We start from the raw sequence: 15515 nt of genomic DNA on the forward strand, positions 1-15515 counted from the left end.
ACCTAATTATTCCTAAAACAAAAAGAATCACCAAATTCTAGGTAAAAATCCAAACTGTTACTTAACTATAGACTTACCCAGGTTTCCTTGTTCAACTGTTAGCACCAACTCATCCATCACCACAGCCCTAAAGTCCAGTTCCTCCTCACAACATTTGGCCTTTAACGCTCGTAAGATCTCTTTTTGGGGATAATCTTCCCTGATTCGACGATCTGTCAAGAACCACAACTTGGCAGCCACAGAGCTACACATCTTGATCTGCTGTTCTTCCTTTCCTGGGATTACTTCGTCCTAAATATAGACTCCTCCTAGATGGAAAAGAATAATACACATACAAAGTAAATCAAGAAATCTTATTTTTTTTCCTCTCACACACACAAATAAACACTACAATTATATACTAACCATAAAAAAAATAGGAAAAACTATATCCCTGTATCTTTTCCATCACTACAAACTCAAAGAAATAATGTACATTTGTGCAGTTACTGTTCAATTGCTTTCCTTATTCCATACATGTATGTATAATTTGCTGGGCTTCCCAGGAAGTGCTAGTAGTAAAGAACCTGGCTGCCAATGCAGGAGACACAAGAGACTCAGATTCTACGCCCTGGGTCGGGATGGTACCCTTGAAGAGGACATGGCAGCCCACTCCAGTATTCTTGCCTGGAGAATCCCATGGACAGAGGAGCTTGGTGGGCTACAGTCCACAGGGCTGCAGAGTTGGACACGACTAAGCACACACAGCACGTGTATAATTTATTATAAACATCTTTATAGGTATGTTTAAAAATGAGAAGGTAGTACCTATATTACTAGATGAGCATCACTACTGATGTCAATCACCATTTAATCAAAATTAAAATTTGAGAATGAATGTGGCGGAAAATTTTTAAATAACCAAAATAAATGCCAAAGCTCTTCAGTAAAATTTATTTTTCAGTCAAGAGACAGCATGCTCTTACTCAATGTTTTTATTCTATCTTTAAATAGAATTTTTATTAAACAAACATAGCTTGTTTACTAGAATGCCACCAAAAAAGAGAGTGCTACTTCTCAAGAGTTTATATCATGAGTAAGAGAATTGGAAATCATTTTCATGAAAAGTAGCAAAAAGTTACAAGTTTTACTAACAAGCATTAATAGGTGATTTTAACAAATAAAAGATTTCTAGTATTATTCCACATGACATGGCAAAACTAATGCAAAAGGAAAGAACAAGGGGAAGCAATGGCCCTACACATAGATTGCTTCATAGCAGCTGCAACTGGTACCATTCGTGTGCTTTTGCCAGTCTAAACCAGAAGGGCCTGCTCCACAGATGCACACAGTAAGAGCAGAACATCAAGGGACAGAGGCACTACCATATGCTTACACACAAAAAACACTCACACCACCCACTCTGTCAAGACCTTGACCCACCTGCCCCAGGACCCACCGTCTCAAAGGGATCAATCACTGGATACCAGTAAATAAGCACAAGAAAGAGGTTTAGAGCTCAATTTACACACTAGGAATGTGGAATGTGGGCTTCCAGACCACTGGAAAAGGTCTCACTTAGAAGAAAAAGCTCCACAAGTCACACCAGAGAGATGCCCAGTTTCCAATGAGAGGGAAACTATTAATATAAAAATGCCCTTAAAGTGTTTACAATGGTAACATTTGAAACACCCACTCATTGACTTCCAATACTCAATATCTCTGTGCCTCGACTCACGCTGAAGTCTAGACCACTGTCTGTTTTTATGATTGATTTCACTGCATGAAACTGCCCTGCATTACTAGTTCAGTTGTGGCCCCAGTAGAAATCAGGATGGGGCTGTGGTAGCCACTGGTAAGTGGGAAGCAGTTATGGTAAAATCAGCTCTCAGGAAAATGCCCAGGCCACAAGAGTAATACACGATGCTTCCAATGATTCTATAATCACACAATAAAAGGCATCCCAAGACTGCTGTCTCATACAGTCTGCAGACTCCTAAGAGATGGTGCTTGTGAGCCTACCTTTTGTCTGGCCTCATGGCCACAGCTCTGACAGCCTCACGTAGTAAAGTTTGGGTGTTTCTATGCTGGTACACAACCAACAACTAACTACATGCTCAGATTAGGCTCCCTATCTCTTTTCATTTTCTTTTTAATGAAGAGGCTCTAAATCCTCTTGCACCCAGGGTTCTAAGAAAGAAAACGATGTTCCCTCTCTGTCAGGGTGAGGTGAAGTAAAGATTGCCACAACTGGACCCCAGCTTTTCAAGAAGGGGTGCTTGAACCCCCTAATGTAGAACTGGAAGAATGCTATTACCCTGCAGAAGAAGGTAGAGACTACATTGATGATGTCAATGGCTATGGATCCTCAAAGCCCACCTAAGTGGCAGACAACATGGGGGTTGTCAGCCTGTGCTGCACTGATGTATCTTCATGCGGAATACTTAAAAATCTTCAGAATATTATGTTATGCCGTGGTTTTTTTGTAAAGTTTTGCAAAGGTATGTGGTAACACTGTGTTCCAACTCAGTCTTCCTGTACACCAAGTAAATGGCATCACCAGGTTATAAAAGGCAAAGTGTGCTTAACCATCCTTAGCTTACTGTTCCATTGGTGTTGGTATCTTCAAATGACACCTGTCTAGATTTTTACCTACTACAATCTTAGTCATCTTCAGAGACCACTTATTGCCAGGGAGTCAAAGGGTACAACCTCTTCTTTGCCCAATGGTCCACTCCGGTTTTCATAGGAAGGTAAGTGGCTTGGTGCTCAGGGATGCTGCTACAGTGGCTGTTGGTCTTTTTCAGGCTGTTCCATTGGAGTCTACATCTAACCATGTGTCAGTGTAACCCAGGAAACAGGCAGGTGAGACGCCAACCACAAAGGCACAGGCTCTGTGTCCCCAACTGTCCCCACCCATATGGCCCCTCCTGGCCTGAGAGGCCACCAACACATTCCTACGGGCCAGAGACCAATAGATTGGTGTCTCCTTCCCTATTATTTTAAAACATCTACTTTTCCTTTTTCCCAACCTCTTAACATGAAGGAAAACGATAAAAAGTCAAAAGTATAACCGTAAATCTACATAGTCTAGGAGCCCAAAATATGGCAATAGAAGGACTACCTTGAAGTTCAAATCATATTCACTATTTTAAAAGACAGGAGGGAATTCCCTGGCGGTCCAGTGGTTAAGACTCTGCTTCCACTGCAGGGGGCACGGAGTGAATCCCTTGTTTGGTAACTAAGAACTTGCAAGCTGTGCCACATAGCAATCAATCAATCAATCAATGACAAGAAAGGGTCCCTTGTAAAATAAAATGGTTTCCCCCTTTTCCCCTGACATTTAACTGAGTAAGTCCGGCTACCCAATAACATATCTGTATGAGAAGAGTTTATTCTCCAAAAGTGTAAGATAAACACAGCATTTGCAAATGCCCACATACACATAGGAGCTTATTTTTCCTCTTAGAATGTAAAATCAGATCTAACTCTCATCCTCTTCATCTAAAAGTACCAAGGAAAATGATATATAAATATCAGATCCTAAGTGAATGCTAAAATAGTGTTTTTGAAATAGAAGAAATTTATAAAATTTTGTATTATTATAAAATTATATTATTATAAATTTTAAATTAGAGAGTTTTCCTGTGAAAATTATGGATAAACACACAAATTTATCTTTATCTGCTATCTTCCAATAGTCCAGGCAAGGCTAATTAAATGAGAATCCTAAGATGCTTCTTCATTCATTTTTCTTGAGAGGCCTCTTCCCAATGGTAATTATTCTGCTAAGGAAAAAGCAAAATCACAGTCTACCATCTGATTATATTAAGGACATTTTTTACTACTAGAAAAATTCTTTATTCCAGATAAGATACATCAAATGAACTCAGACTAAAAAGACAGAAAAGGAAAAAATGTTGGAAAAAACATATATACACTTACATAAAAACTAGGATTTACTCCATTTGGCAATTACTACAGATGTGCTTTCAATGACATCATTCTGTCCTGGATGTGAAATACAGGAGCTGGATCCGGTTTATACACACAAATAACAAATGTGTGAACAGTCAGTCTTTGCCTATTATCTTCTCTAACTCTTTTCTCCTGTCAGCTCTCCTCCTGTACATAATCCCCAGGGCTTCATTCTTAAATCTTTCTTTCCCTTCTCTAGAAAAGTCATTCTCAGCCCAGTTTCAACTACTATCATTGACCTACTAAATATATTTTTCCAACCAGGAGTTGAACTGAATTTCAGATCATCTTTTAATGTGCCTAATGGGCATCCCTAACTCAGTGCTCCCACTACTGCCTCAGTTAAGCAAGCAAAGAACTATAGTACCTATTTATTGAATCACTGGATTTGCACAGTTCCAAACCATGCTGTTTAAGAGTTAACTCTGTGTGTGTGTGTGATGATATATATTATAAACAGATGATCTAATAGAATCACAATGTTTAAAGATGTTGAATGGCATGCCTTATCAAACTCCAAATTGAATAATGAATTATTTTAAAACTGAAAGTTAAATGAACACTGCTGCTGCTGCTAAGTCGATTCAGTCGTGTCCGACTCTGTGTGACCCCACAGACGGGAGCGCACCAGGCTCCCCCATTCCTGGGATTCTCCAGGCAAGAACACTGGATTGGGTTGCCATTTCCTTCTCCAATGCATGAAAGTGAAAAGTGAAAGTGAAGTCGCTCAGTCGTGTCTGACTCTTCGAGACCCCATGGACTGCAGCCCACTGGGCTCCTCCATCCATGGGATTTTCCAGGCAAGAGTACTGGAGTGGGGTGCCACTGCCTTCTCTGAAATGAACACTACCTTCAAATTAAACCTTGGGTATTACTAGTCAAAGCTATGGTTTTTCCAGTAGTCATGTATGATATGAGAGTTGGACTATAAAGCAAGCTGAGAGCCAAGGAATTGATGCTACTGAACTGTGGTGTTGGAGATGACTCTTGAGAGTCCCTTGGACTGCAAGGAGATCCAACCAGTCCATCCGAAATGAAATCAGTCCTGAATATTCACTGGAAGGACTGATGCTGAAGCTGAAACTCCTATACTTTGGCCACCTAATGGGAAGAACTGACTCATTTGAAAAGACCCTGATGCTGGGAAAGACTGAATGTGGGAGGAGAAGGGGACAAGTGAGGATGAGATAGTTGGATGGCATCACCGATTCGATGGACATGAGTTTGAGCAAGCTCCGGGAGTTGGGAGTTGGTGATGGACACAGAAGCCTGGCGTGCTGCAGGCCATGGGATCCCAAAGAATCAGACACAACTGAGCAACTAAACTGAACTGATTACAGTAACCATTTACAGATTAAGAAATGTACATTAATACAATTAAGAAATGCACCTATTTTTTTTTTATTAAGTGATACTAAACAGCATAGCCTGAATATCCAAAGATGTTCTTTCAGTCCCAACAACCTACTAAATCATACTACCCGCCTATCATACTACCCAAATCATACTACCTACCTATATTGACTTCAATTAAAACTTTTAACACCTACTTTCTTATGCTTAAGGTTTTTAACCAATGATCTGATTAACAATGCTTTTCTCTCAATAAATTCTAATGCTTCCCTCCTCCCCTCCAAGCCCAACAAAACACAATTTGGAATATATATGAAATTTATCCTTTTCCCTTTCCTTGTCTTATCCAAAGGTCTCTATAAGAGGTGGGACTGTATTACTGTTACAAATAAGAGTGGGAATAAGAGGCAGAGGGACAAAAGCATTAAGAAGGATGAGAGAAAGGAAGAAACACTTTAGTATGTATATGTGGTGGTGGAGTGTGCGATTTATTAAAGATACAGAAAATAAAGAACTAAAGAGCCCCTGGATGACAGTAAAAGTGGAGAGTGAAAAACCTGGCTTAAAACACAACATTCATAAAACTAAGATCATGGCATCCAGTCCCATCATTTCATGGCAAACAGATGGGTGTAAAATGGAAAAAGTGACAGACTTTCTTTTCTTGGGTTCCAAAATCACTGTGTATGGTGACTGCAGACTTAAATTGAAGAAAGTAGAGAAAACCACTTGACCATTCAGGTATGACCTAAATCAAATCCCTTATGATTATACAGTGGAAGTGAGGAATAGATTCAAAGGATTAGATCTGATAGACAGAGTGACTAAAGAACTATGGACGGAGGTTTGTGACATTGTACAGGACGCAGTGATCAAGACCGCTCCCAAGAAAAAGAAATGCAAAAAAGCAAAATAGCTGTCTGAGGAGGCCTTACAAATAGCTGTGAAAAGAAGAGAAGCAAAAAGCAAAGGAGAAAAGGAAAGCTATACCCATGTGAATGCAGAGTTCCAAAGAATAGCAAGGAGAGATAAGATAGCCTTCTTCAATGATCAGTGCAAAGAAATAGACGAAAACAATAGAATGTGAAAGACTAGAGATCTCTTCAAGAAAATTAGAGATACCAAGGGAATATTTCATGCATAGATTGGTACAATAAAGGACAGAAATAGTATGGGCCTAAAAGAAGAAGATATTAAGAAGAGGTGGATACACAGAAGAACTATACAAAAAAGATCTTCACGATCCAGATAATCACCTAGAGCCAGACATCCTGCAATGTGAAGTCAAGTGGGCCTTAGGAAGCATCACTATGAACAAAGCTAGTGCAGGTGATGGAATTCCAGTTGAGCTATTTCAAATCCTAAAAGATGATGCTGTGCAAGTGCTGCACTCAATATGCCAACAAATTTGGAAAACTCAGCAGTGGCCACAGGACTGGCAAAGGTCAGTTTTCATTCCAATCCCAAAGAAAGGCAATGCCAAAGAATACTCAAACTACCACACAATTGCACTCATCTCACACATTAGTAAAGTAATGCTCAAAATTCTCCAAGCCAGGCTTCAGCAATACGTGAACTGTGAACTTCCAGATGTTCAAGCTGGTTTCAGAAAAGGCAGAGGAACCAGAGACCAAATTGCCAACATCCACTGGATCATCGAAAAAGCAAGAGAGTTCCAGAAAAACATCTATTTCTGCTTTATTGACTATGCCAAAGCCTTTGACTGTGCGGATCACAATAAACTGTGGAAAATTCGCAAAGAGATGGGAATACCAGACCACCTGACCTGCATCTTGAGAAATCTGCATGCAGGTCAGGAAGCAACAGTTAGAACTGGACATGGAACAACGCTGGGTTGAAGGAAGCACAAGCTGGAATCAAGATTGCTGGGAGAAATATCAATAACCTCAGATATGCAGATGACACCACCCTTATGGCAGAAAGCGAAGAAGAACTAAAGAGCCTCTTGATGAAAGTCAAAGAGAGTGAAAAAGGTGGCTGAAAATTCAACATGCAGAAAACCAAGATCATGGCATCTGGTCCCATCACTTCATGGCAAATAGATGGGGAAACAATGGAAACAGTGACCGACTTTATTTTTCTGGGCTCCAAAATCACTACAGATGGTGATTGCAGCCATGAAATTAAAAGACACTTGCTCCCTGGAAGAAAAGTTATGACCAACCTAGACAGCATATTAAAAAGCAGAGACATTACTTTGCCAACAAAGGTCTGTCTAGCCAAAGCTATGGTTTTTCCAATAGTCATGTATGGATGTGAGACTTGGACTATAAAGAAAGCTGAGCACTGAAGACTTTATGCTTCTGAACTGTGGTGTTGGAGAAGACTCTTGAGAGTCCCTTGGACTTCAAGGAGATCCAACCAGTCCATCCTAAAGGAAATCAGTCCTGAATATTCACTGGAAGGACTGATGCTGAAGCTGAAACTCCAATACTTTGGCCACCTGATGGTAAGAACTGACTCATTTGAAAAGACCCCGATGCTGGGAAAGATTGAAGGAGTGAGGTGAAAGGGAGGACAGAGGATGAGATGGTTGGACAGCATCACCGACTCAATGGACATGAGTTTGAAAAAACTCCAGGAGTTGGTGATGTACAGGAAGGCCTGGCATGCTGCAGTCCATGGGGTCACAAAGAGTCAGACAAGACTGAGTGACTGAACTGAACTGATGGTGACTGCAGCCATGAAGTTAAAAGATGCTTGCTTCTTTGAAGAAAAGCTATAACTAACCTAGATGGCATATTAAAAAGCGGAGACATCACTTTGCTGACAAAGGTCTGAATAGTCAAAACTGTGGTCTTTTCAATATTCGTGTATGGATGTGAAAGTTGGAGCACAAAGAAGGTTGAGCACCAAAGAAATGATGCTCTCAAACTGTGGTGCTGGAGAAGACTCTTGAGAGTTCCTTGGACAGCAAGGAGATCAAACCAGTCCATCCTAAAGAAAATCAACCTGAATATTCATTGGAAGGACTGATGCTAATGCTGAATCTCCAATACTTTATTACCCTGATGCAAAGAGCCAACTCATTGGAAAAGACCCTGATGATGGGAAGGATTGAAGGCAAAAGGAGAAGAGGGCGGTAGAAGATGAGATGGTCAGACTGCATCACCAACTCAACAGACATGAATTTCAGCTAACTCCAGGATAGTGAAGCCTGGTGCTGCAGTCCAGGGGGTCTGAAAGAGTCAGACACGACTCAAGAGACTGAACAACAACCACAAAAGAAAATGAATGATAAAATGAAAATCTCAGAAGAGTCTCAAACAATCAGTTAGTAGTGTTGGGGGCTTCCCTGGTGGTCCAATGGCTAAGACTCTGTGCTCCCCACGCAGGGGGCGCAGATTCAATCTCTGGTCAAGGAACTAAATCCCACATGCCACAACTAAAGATGCCATCTTTCGCAACTAAGACCCAGGGCAGCCAAATCAATGAATAAATATAGTTTTCTGAAATACGCCTGTTACCCCATTACCCACAAAACGACTGTCCCTTTGAAACTTGTAGAGATACTTCCTCTACAATCTCATCCTTTAGTTAAGATGCCACTTTAACAATAGTATCACTGTTTGGACACCATTTTCATTAGCACATTAACTTGAAGGTAGACTGAAATGCTTTGAAAGCAGGAGCAGGAGGTTAGGTATTAATCAAAGATTACAGTGATATAAAGTATGACAGTCCCCTCATTATTCTTCAAAGCGTATACCTCAAAAACAGAGCAAATAGCTAATTTTCCAAATTTTATATGACACATTCATTCATACTCTCTCCATATAGCTCTTTAATCTGTAATACCCCTTTTTAAAAAAAGTATATACATGATTTGGGGGGTGAAAAATTGAGAGGACAGCCATTTTTCTGTACAGACTCAATAGGGACCCTCCATCAAAAGACATAAGAAAAACAGTAAAACACTGTCTACACAGAAACAGAAAACAATGAAGGTAATAAAGAAAGGGAACACTTTGAAATATATAAACAAGCATCTATAAATTCCCCTTTTTATACATATGCAAGACAAAAGCAAAACAATGCATACAAGTGGGGTTAAAAACATTCTCCATTTATAGTTCACAAAACATTTCCCACTTTGCCTTTTTTTTTTTTTTTTAAAGATTTTTGTTGTTGTTGTGGACTATTTTTAGTCTTTATTGAAAATTTGCTACAATATTGCTTCTGTTTTATGTTTTGGTCTTTCGGTGGAGAGACATGTGGGAGCTTAACTTCTCCACCAGGGATCAAACATACACCCCTACACTGGAAGGGTAAGTCTTGACCACTGGACTGCCAGGGAAGTCCCTATATTTTGTTATTTAATCTGCACACAATTATGTGAATGTCATTTAGTCCGTACATAATTACGTGAGAAACACAGACATAACATATCCCATCTTAAAGGAACGACCTGCCCAAGATATCACAATAGCAGATCCAAGATTAGGATTCAAGTTTTTTAATTTCTCTGAACTATTTTGATACTTAAAGATATCGAAGGGAATTTAAATAAAGAAAATAAATTCACTTTTGAGTGATTACATGTACCAAATACAATGCTAAGACAGTTTATTTGTATCTTCTCATTTAATCCTCACAACCATCCTCATGACACATTATTATCATCATTTGGCAGGTGAAGCTAAACTAGCAGAGAGGTCACTTGTCTAAATTAGAAAGAGGAAGAGCCCAGAGTCACTTCAAATTCTACATACTCAATAGCAGAGACTGCCACTTGCTTCCCAATATCCACTATCTACTTACTCCTCAGCAATAATGTATCTGATATTTAGCTGAGCAAAGTGCCATAGGACTAAGAACCTTTATTTGTATTCCCTAGGTTTTCTCAACAACTTAATATGATCAAAGCACTGAGTCAAAGTATTGCACTCCAACTTCCAGGAAGCATACTAAAGGGATGTACTCTTCCTTGATCCTTGCTCCATGGTTGTTATGTATCTCTAACATCCATTTGGAGTAAGTCAACTCTAAAAAGCACAGCTACATGTTAGAAGACCTTGACTGCCCAGTGCCATAGCCTTAAACTGTTTACTATCTCTTTTTCATGAGGAAGAAATAAGTTTAACTTATGTCAAAGATATCTGGGGATTCCTTTATAGTCAAAAAAGATAAACTACTAAATATACAAAAGTAAACATTCAATTGCATAATACATTTAATTAATGAGTGTCTACTATGCACTTTATCTGAAGACACTAAAAATCATGGTAAGAAATGAAGTCTGAGCCCTCAGAGAACTAAAAATGACCTGATGTTAAAACGTCATGAATAAGAAAAAGTGTTCAGCATGACTAAGCACTAGGAAAATGCAAACAAAAACATGAAACTACCTCCCACACAGGATGGTTACTATCAAAAAGAAAAAAAGAATAATAACAACAGAAAATAACAAGTATTGGGGAGGATGTGGAGAAACTGGAAGCCTTGCAAACTGTTGGTGGGAATGTTAAACAGTGCAGCTGCTATGGAAAACAGTATGGCAGTTCCTCAAAAAATTAAAAATAGAATCAAAACACAATCCAGGAATTCCACTTTTAGGTATATACCCAAAAGAACTGAAAGCTGAGTCTTAAAGAGGTATTTGTACACACATGCAGCATTATTCATAAGAGCTCAAAGGTGGATGCAAGCCACCTTTATGCCAGATGAATAAATAAAAATGCAGTATACACACAATGCCTTTGAAAGACATCAGATTCTGTTACATGCTTAACATGAATGAATCTTATGCTCCAGTACTAGAGTACTCAAACTCACAGAGACAGAAAGCATAATGATGGTTGTTAATGGCTGGGGCACTGAGAGATTGGGGAGTTAAATGTTTTATGGGTACAGGTTGTCAATAATGCAGGACAAAGAAAAGAATTCTGGAGATGGCCATGGTGGTGGTTGCAAAATATGTGTATACTGAATACCACTAAACTGTTAAGATGGTCAAATTTAGGTGTATACTATACCGTAAAAAGAAAACTGGAAAAAGAAAAAATTGTCATGGACAAAGTAACATGCAAATGCTCACACATTCCCAACTAAAGGGCCTGAAATGCTACCTTTAAATAATCTGTAGGTTAGTTACTAAAATTCCTAGAATACTTTGTGGTATAAAGAAAACCTATGTTTTCTCTGGAATCCAAATAACATTTCTAATGATTTCACTTAACAGAGAAATGTTACATCAGAGTATCTCTGGACGTGGCACAAAATTTCAAAAGTTTCCTGAGATGCAATGCACAGAACAGTTCAAAGTTCATCACATTTAACATGTTAAATGTTGGGCCTTCTTTCCAAAGTTTCTTTCTGGACACTATGCTGAAAAAAACAATTAGGAAACTGTTATTATATTCAAGAAGACTTTATGGATATGGTTAATTACATCACATGTCAAAGGAATAAGCTAACAAGTGAGAACTCCAAAACATCAGGGAAGAATTCCAATGCTGCTATAATTGGGCAAACTCACATGTATTTTCAAGATGCAGTTTTCTGATAAAGTATCAAAAGACTGAAATAATGCCAAATACGGGACAGCAGAGCAGTAAGACAGAACAGGTCTGATCTTATATAGCCAATCCATGCTCTATCTTTGTATTTCTAATAACATGAAGGTAAGAGCTAGTATTAGAAGTGGTTAAGAGAGAAAGACAGAAAGAAAGGAGGACTGTTAAGAAGATGACGGGAAAAAAACATTTAAGGGGCAGTTTTTGTTTGTTTGTTTCTATCACATTTTGTGGTGCGCTGTCACTTTTGAAAGAAAAGTAGTAAAAAAAAAAAAAACTGGCATAACAATATTCACACAAATTTGTTCTGCTAACTCATCAATTCACAGACAGAGTAGACTCCTCAAGACATTGAAGAGAGAAGTGACTGACAGGGCAAAGGACAGAGAACAATGAAATTAAACTATACACTTTATGAGGACAGAATCCCCATCTATTTTATTCTCAACTAATATCCCCAGTGGGAAGCACAAAACCTCAGAAAGGACAGGGTTAAGAGGGAGTTACTTTAAAGAAGTTTGTTTTACTGAAGTATAACTGGAGATGAAAAAAACATAGCTATTTTCAATATTAAATACCAAGTAAACGGCCATATAATATCTAAATGTAACTTAGAAATTTAAGTTTTCAGTTTCTCATAAGAAACAAACAACCCAAACCTACTGCTACTTCCCATTCTTGTTATACAACTGATATTGAAATAATTACTTTTGTTAACAATTAAAGTAGGGGCTAGGGTTAGGGTCAGAAAGGAGAGGAAAAAAGATATAAGCAGGGTTCCATGCAGACCAGACTCTTAAGGGAGTAGAGCTGGCTAGCTCTGTGGCTTTTGTCCTCCAAGCCAATTTTGAAAGGGAAAAAACACTGGAAAAGAAAACACTGAAACTAACACCATGGCATCAGTTACGATGAAGCCAGAAAATCAGTCCTTGTCTGCAAGCTGAACATTTACACAGATATGTACGGCACATAAATCTAAAGTATATAATATACAGATATTTTTGAAGGTATTATTTCTTAATGACCCTAAAAATATCACAAGCAGGAAAATTCCCAAGTACTGAAAGACAATTTACCCAACCTCTGCGCCTAATCTCCCCTATTCAACCTCTCTTGAAACAACTGCACATGCCAGTACAGCTAACATTGAATAGTACTACTTTTTTCACTGTCCTTATCATAATCTACACCCTCAATTAAATAACATTTCTAAAAGTTCTTTTCTCAAATGCTTATGATAATCCCACTTTCAGAGAGCACTCTTCAAAAACTAACCAGTTTTTGAAGTCTCTACAAATCTACATAAAGTCTCTACATAAAGTCTCTACAAATCTACATCACTTATGTACTCCCCCACCAAGAAAACAGCTATCAGCAAACAACATACAATAAAACTCAATTTTCTCTCTCTTCGTGGGTTGTTCATGGGTACAGAAGTTCTTTCTCCACCCATTTTCTATATTTAGCTTTCTGTCTGCCTCCCAGAGGAAAGTGTTATGTCCCAAAGTGTGGAACAATTAATTCTGCTCTGTTCCATTCCTCTGACCTGGCCCAGTGTTCAGTCCTTCAGCTCAGAGGGAGGAGAGAGGACTTGAGATCACTCTAGTGACTTAACCAGTAGCAAATTCCAGGTGACTACAAATAGGGGAAAGTAAGAATTGGGAGATAATTTGAAAGGTATGTTTCATCTTGTGTCCCAAGAAAGTAATGCACTAAGCTTGGTTGATGTTCAGAGGAAAAAATGAACCTTCACTTTAGAATTTTCTTTACAATATGGCTAAGAAGTGTTAGAATGTTTATAACATACTGCTGGTAATTTCCCTCTGGTGAGCAAAAGCGGACAGAATGAGAAGGGAAAAGGGAAAAAAAAAAGGACAATTTCTTGTTGTTACTCTCCCCTCCATCCCTGAAACAGGAGAAATGATTAACTTATCCAACCAGGAATTGGGCTTCCCAGGTTCGATCCCTGGGTCAGAAAGATCCCATGGAGTGGAAAATGGCAACCTACTCCAGTATTCTTGACTGGAGAATCCCACGGACAGAGGGGTCTGGCGGGCTGCAGTCCATGAGGTCGCAGCAAAGAGCTGAACACAGCACAGCACGCATGGATATCCTAACCAGAAACCAAGATCAGTGGAATTTTAGCTGGTAGCCACAAGTCTTGAAGTTTGATTTTAACAGCTCCTTACCCCCTGCAGAGAGAAAGGCAGGATGAGAAAACTGGCTCTTGACTAAGTAGAGGACTCTGAATGTTACTGAACAGAAGACTGAATTTGCTGTTCCCCTTCTTGGTTCTCAGAATCACACACTGCCCACCTCCCCAACAAGGAGACTCCAGCATCGGGGGGTAAGGATAAGAGAAGGTGAGAGAAAACAAGGCAGACAGAGCGATAAAAACATCAGCCATGTTGCCAAACTAACAACTAAATCCATGACACGAAAGAAGGAAACTAATAGCTAACCAAGACAGAATGGAATAAACAAAAGATCACGTCAAAACAGAATAGGCCTCCTCCCTTTGACACACCAACCAAACAATATAAAAGAAATTTAAACTATAACTACCTTACAACTATATGAGAGCCTTTCATTCCGAAAGTTAGAAAATGAATGGTGACTCTCCATGACTGAAATTTCAGAGGCTGTTTTTAATCCAAATGAATATTTTAAAGTGTGTGGACAATCAACTGATTTTTCAACGACCTTGAAACTATGCGATGTTATCAAAGTGAGGTTTAAAATAAATAATATTTACATTTTAATGGTTAGTTAAAAGTTAAGTCGTCCAGAAACATAATCAACCTATCAAGCCCACAAAAAGAAAATCTTCCATATTAGGCTGCCCAGCTTCCATACAGATTTCAAATCTAACCCAACTCCACAAAGATGTGGGAACAAGTCTGGTAATTAATGGGAAAACAGCACAATGAAAGAATTTACAAGGAGGTTACATGGAGCACGGTTAGTACAAAAATCCCACTCCCAGAAGAGAATCAACGCCTCATCTCTATTCACACACATACGGGGGATAAAACAAATCTGCTACCAGAGATGAGGACAAATTAGTAAGGCAAATCTGAAGTTATTATCCTCTTAACTATTTTGTATTTATGGGGGGAGGGGGTTAAAAGATTTGCATCATGGTCAAATGCCTTTAAAAAAAAAATCAGGACATCCAATTATTAAATGTCACCCCATTCTTATTCAGAGGACTGTCAAAAGGAAAAGGGGGAATGGCTGTCACTTTTTCTAAAACGTGAGGAGGAAAACGTGAAATCAGAACAGAATTAACTGCAGGACTATCACCAGCCCCGCCCGCCTCGGTCTCACACCACAGGAATCCGTCTGATGGCACCAGGCGAGGCAGCGATTACCGGGCTCCCGGGGACAGGTTAGCGCCACGCGTGTGCGGCTCGGCCGCGCCTTCCCGGTTCACCACACCCCCTCGACGAGGGGGACCGCACTGCTCCGCGCCCGAAGCCGCCGCCGCCTCCCTCCCTCCAGCTTGCCGCACCGGCATCCTCAACCCCTCTCGGCGCGCACTCCCCGCCCGGGGTCCGCCTCACGCCCGCCGCCCCCGGCTCTGAGGAGACCACCGGCCTCCACAAGACTCCGTCCCCGGCGGCTCCCGGGCTCCGGCCCGCTCCTCCGGAGCAAGTTCCGCCCCAA

The 15515-nt window shown here is 39.8% G+C and overlaps 1 protein-coding gene across 32 annotated transcripts in view; it reads right to left on the reverse strand.

Moving 5' to 3' along the window:
* Positions 1 to 15515, reverse strand: part of RIMKLB (ribosomal modification protein rimK like family member B) — a 135080-nt gene that overhangs the window by 30911 nt on the left and 88654 nt on the right. For 29 of the 32 annotated variants that reach the window (XR_015164299.1, XR_015164295.1, XR_015164293.1 and 26 more), the window contains one exon: positions 78 to 308. Coding sequence is in view for 9 of the 32 variants with exons in the window: in XM_086402056.1 (XP_086258182.1) it covers positions 78 to 252 (175 nt within the window). In the remaining 23 variants the exon portion in view is untranslated. Of the gene's footprint in view, positions 1 to 77; positions 309 to 13854; positions 15157 to 15515 lie in introns of those variants that run through there. The other 3 variants (XR_015164296.1, XR_015164289.1, XM_086402060.1) reach the window with 2 other exon arrangements.

This window comes from Bos grunniens, chromosome 5 (genome assembly GCF_055505025.1).
Source record: "Bos grunniens cultivar Pamir isolate PY7600 chromosome 5, Bosgru_T2T1.0, whole genome shotgun sequence".
Lineage (NCBI taxonomy): Eukaryota > Metazoa > Chordata > Mammalia > Artiodactyla > Bovidae > Bos > Bos grunniens.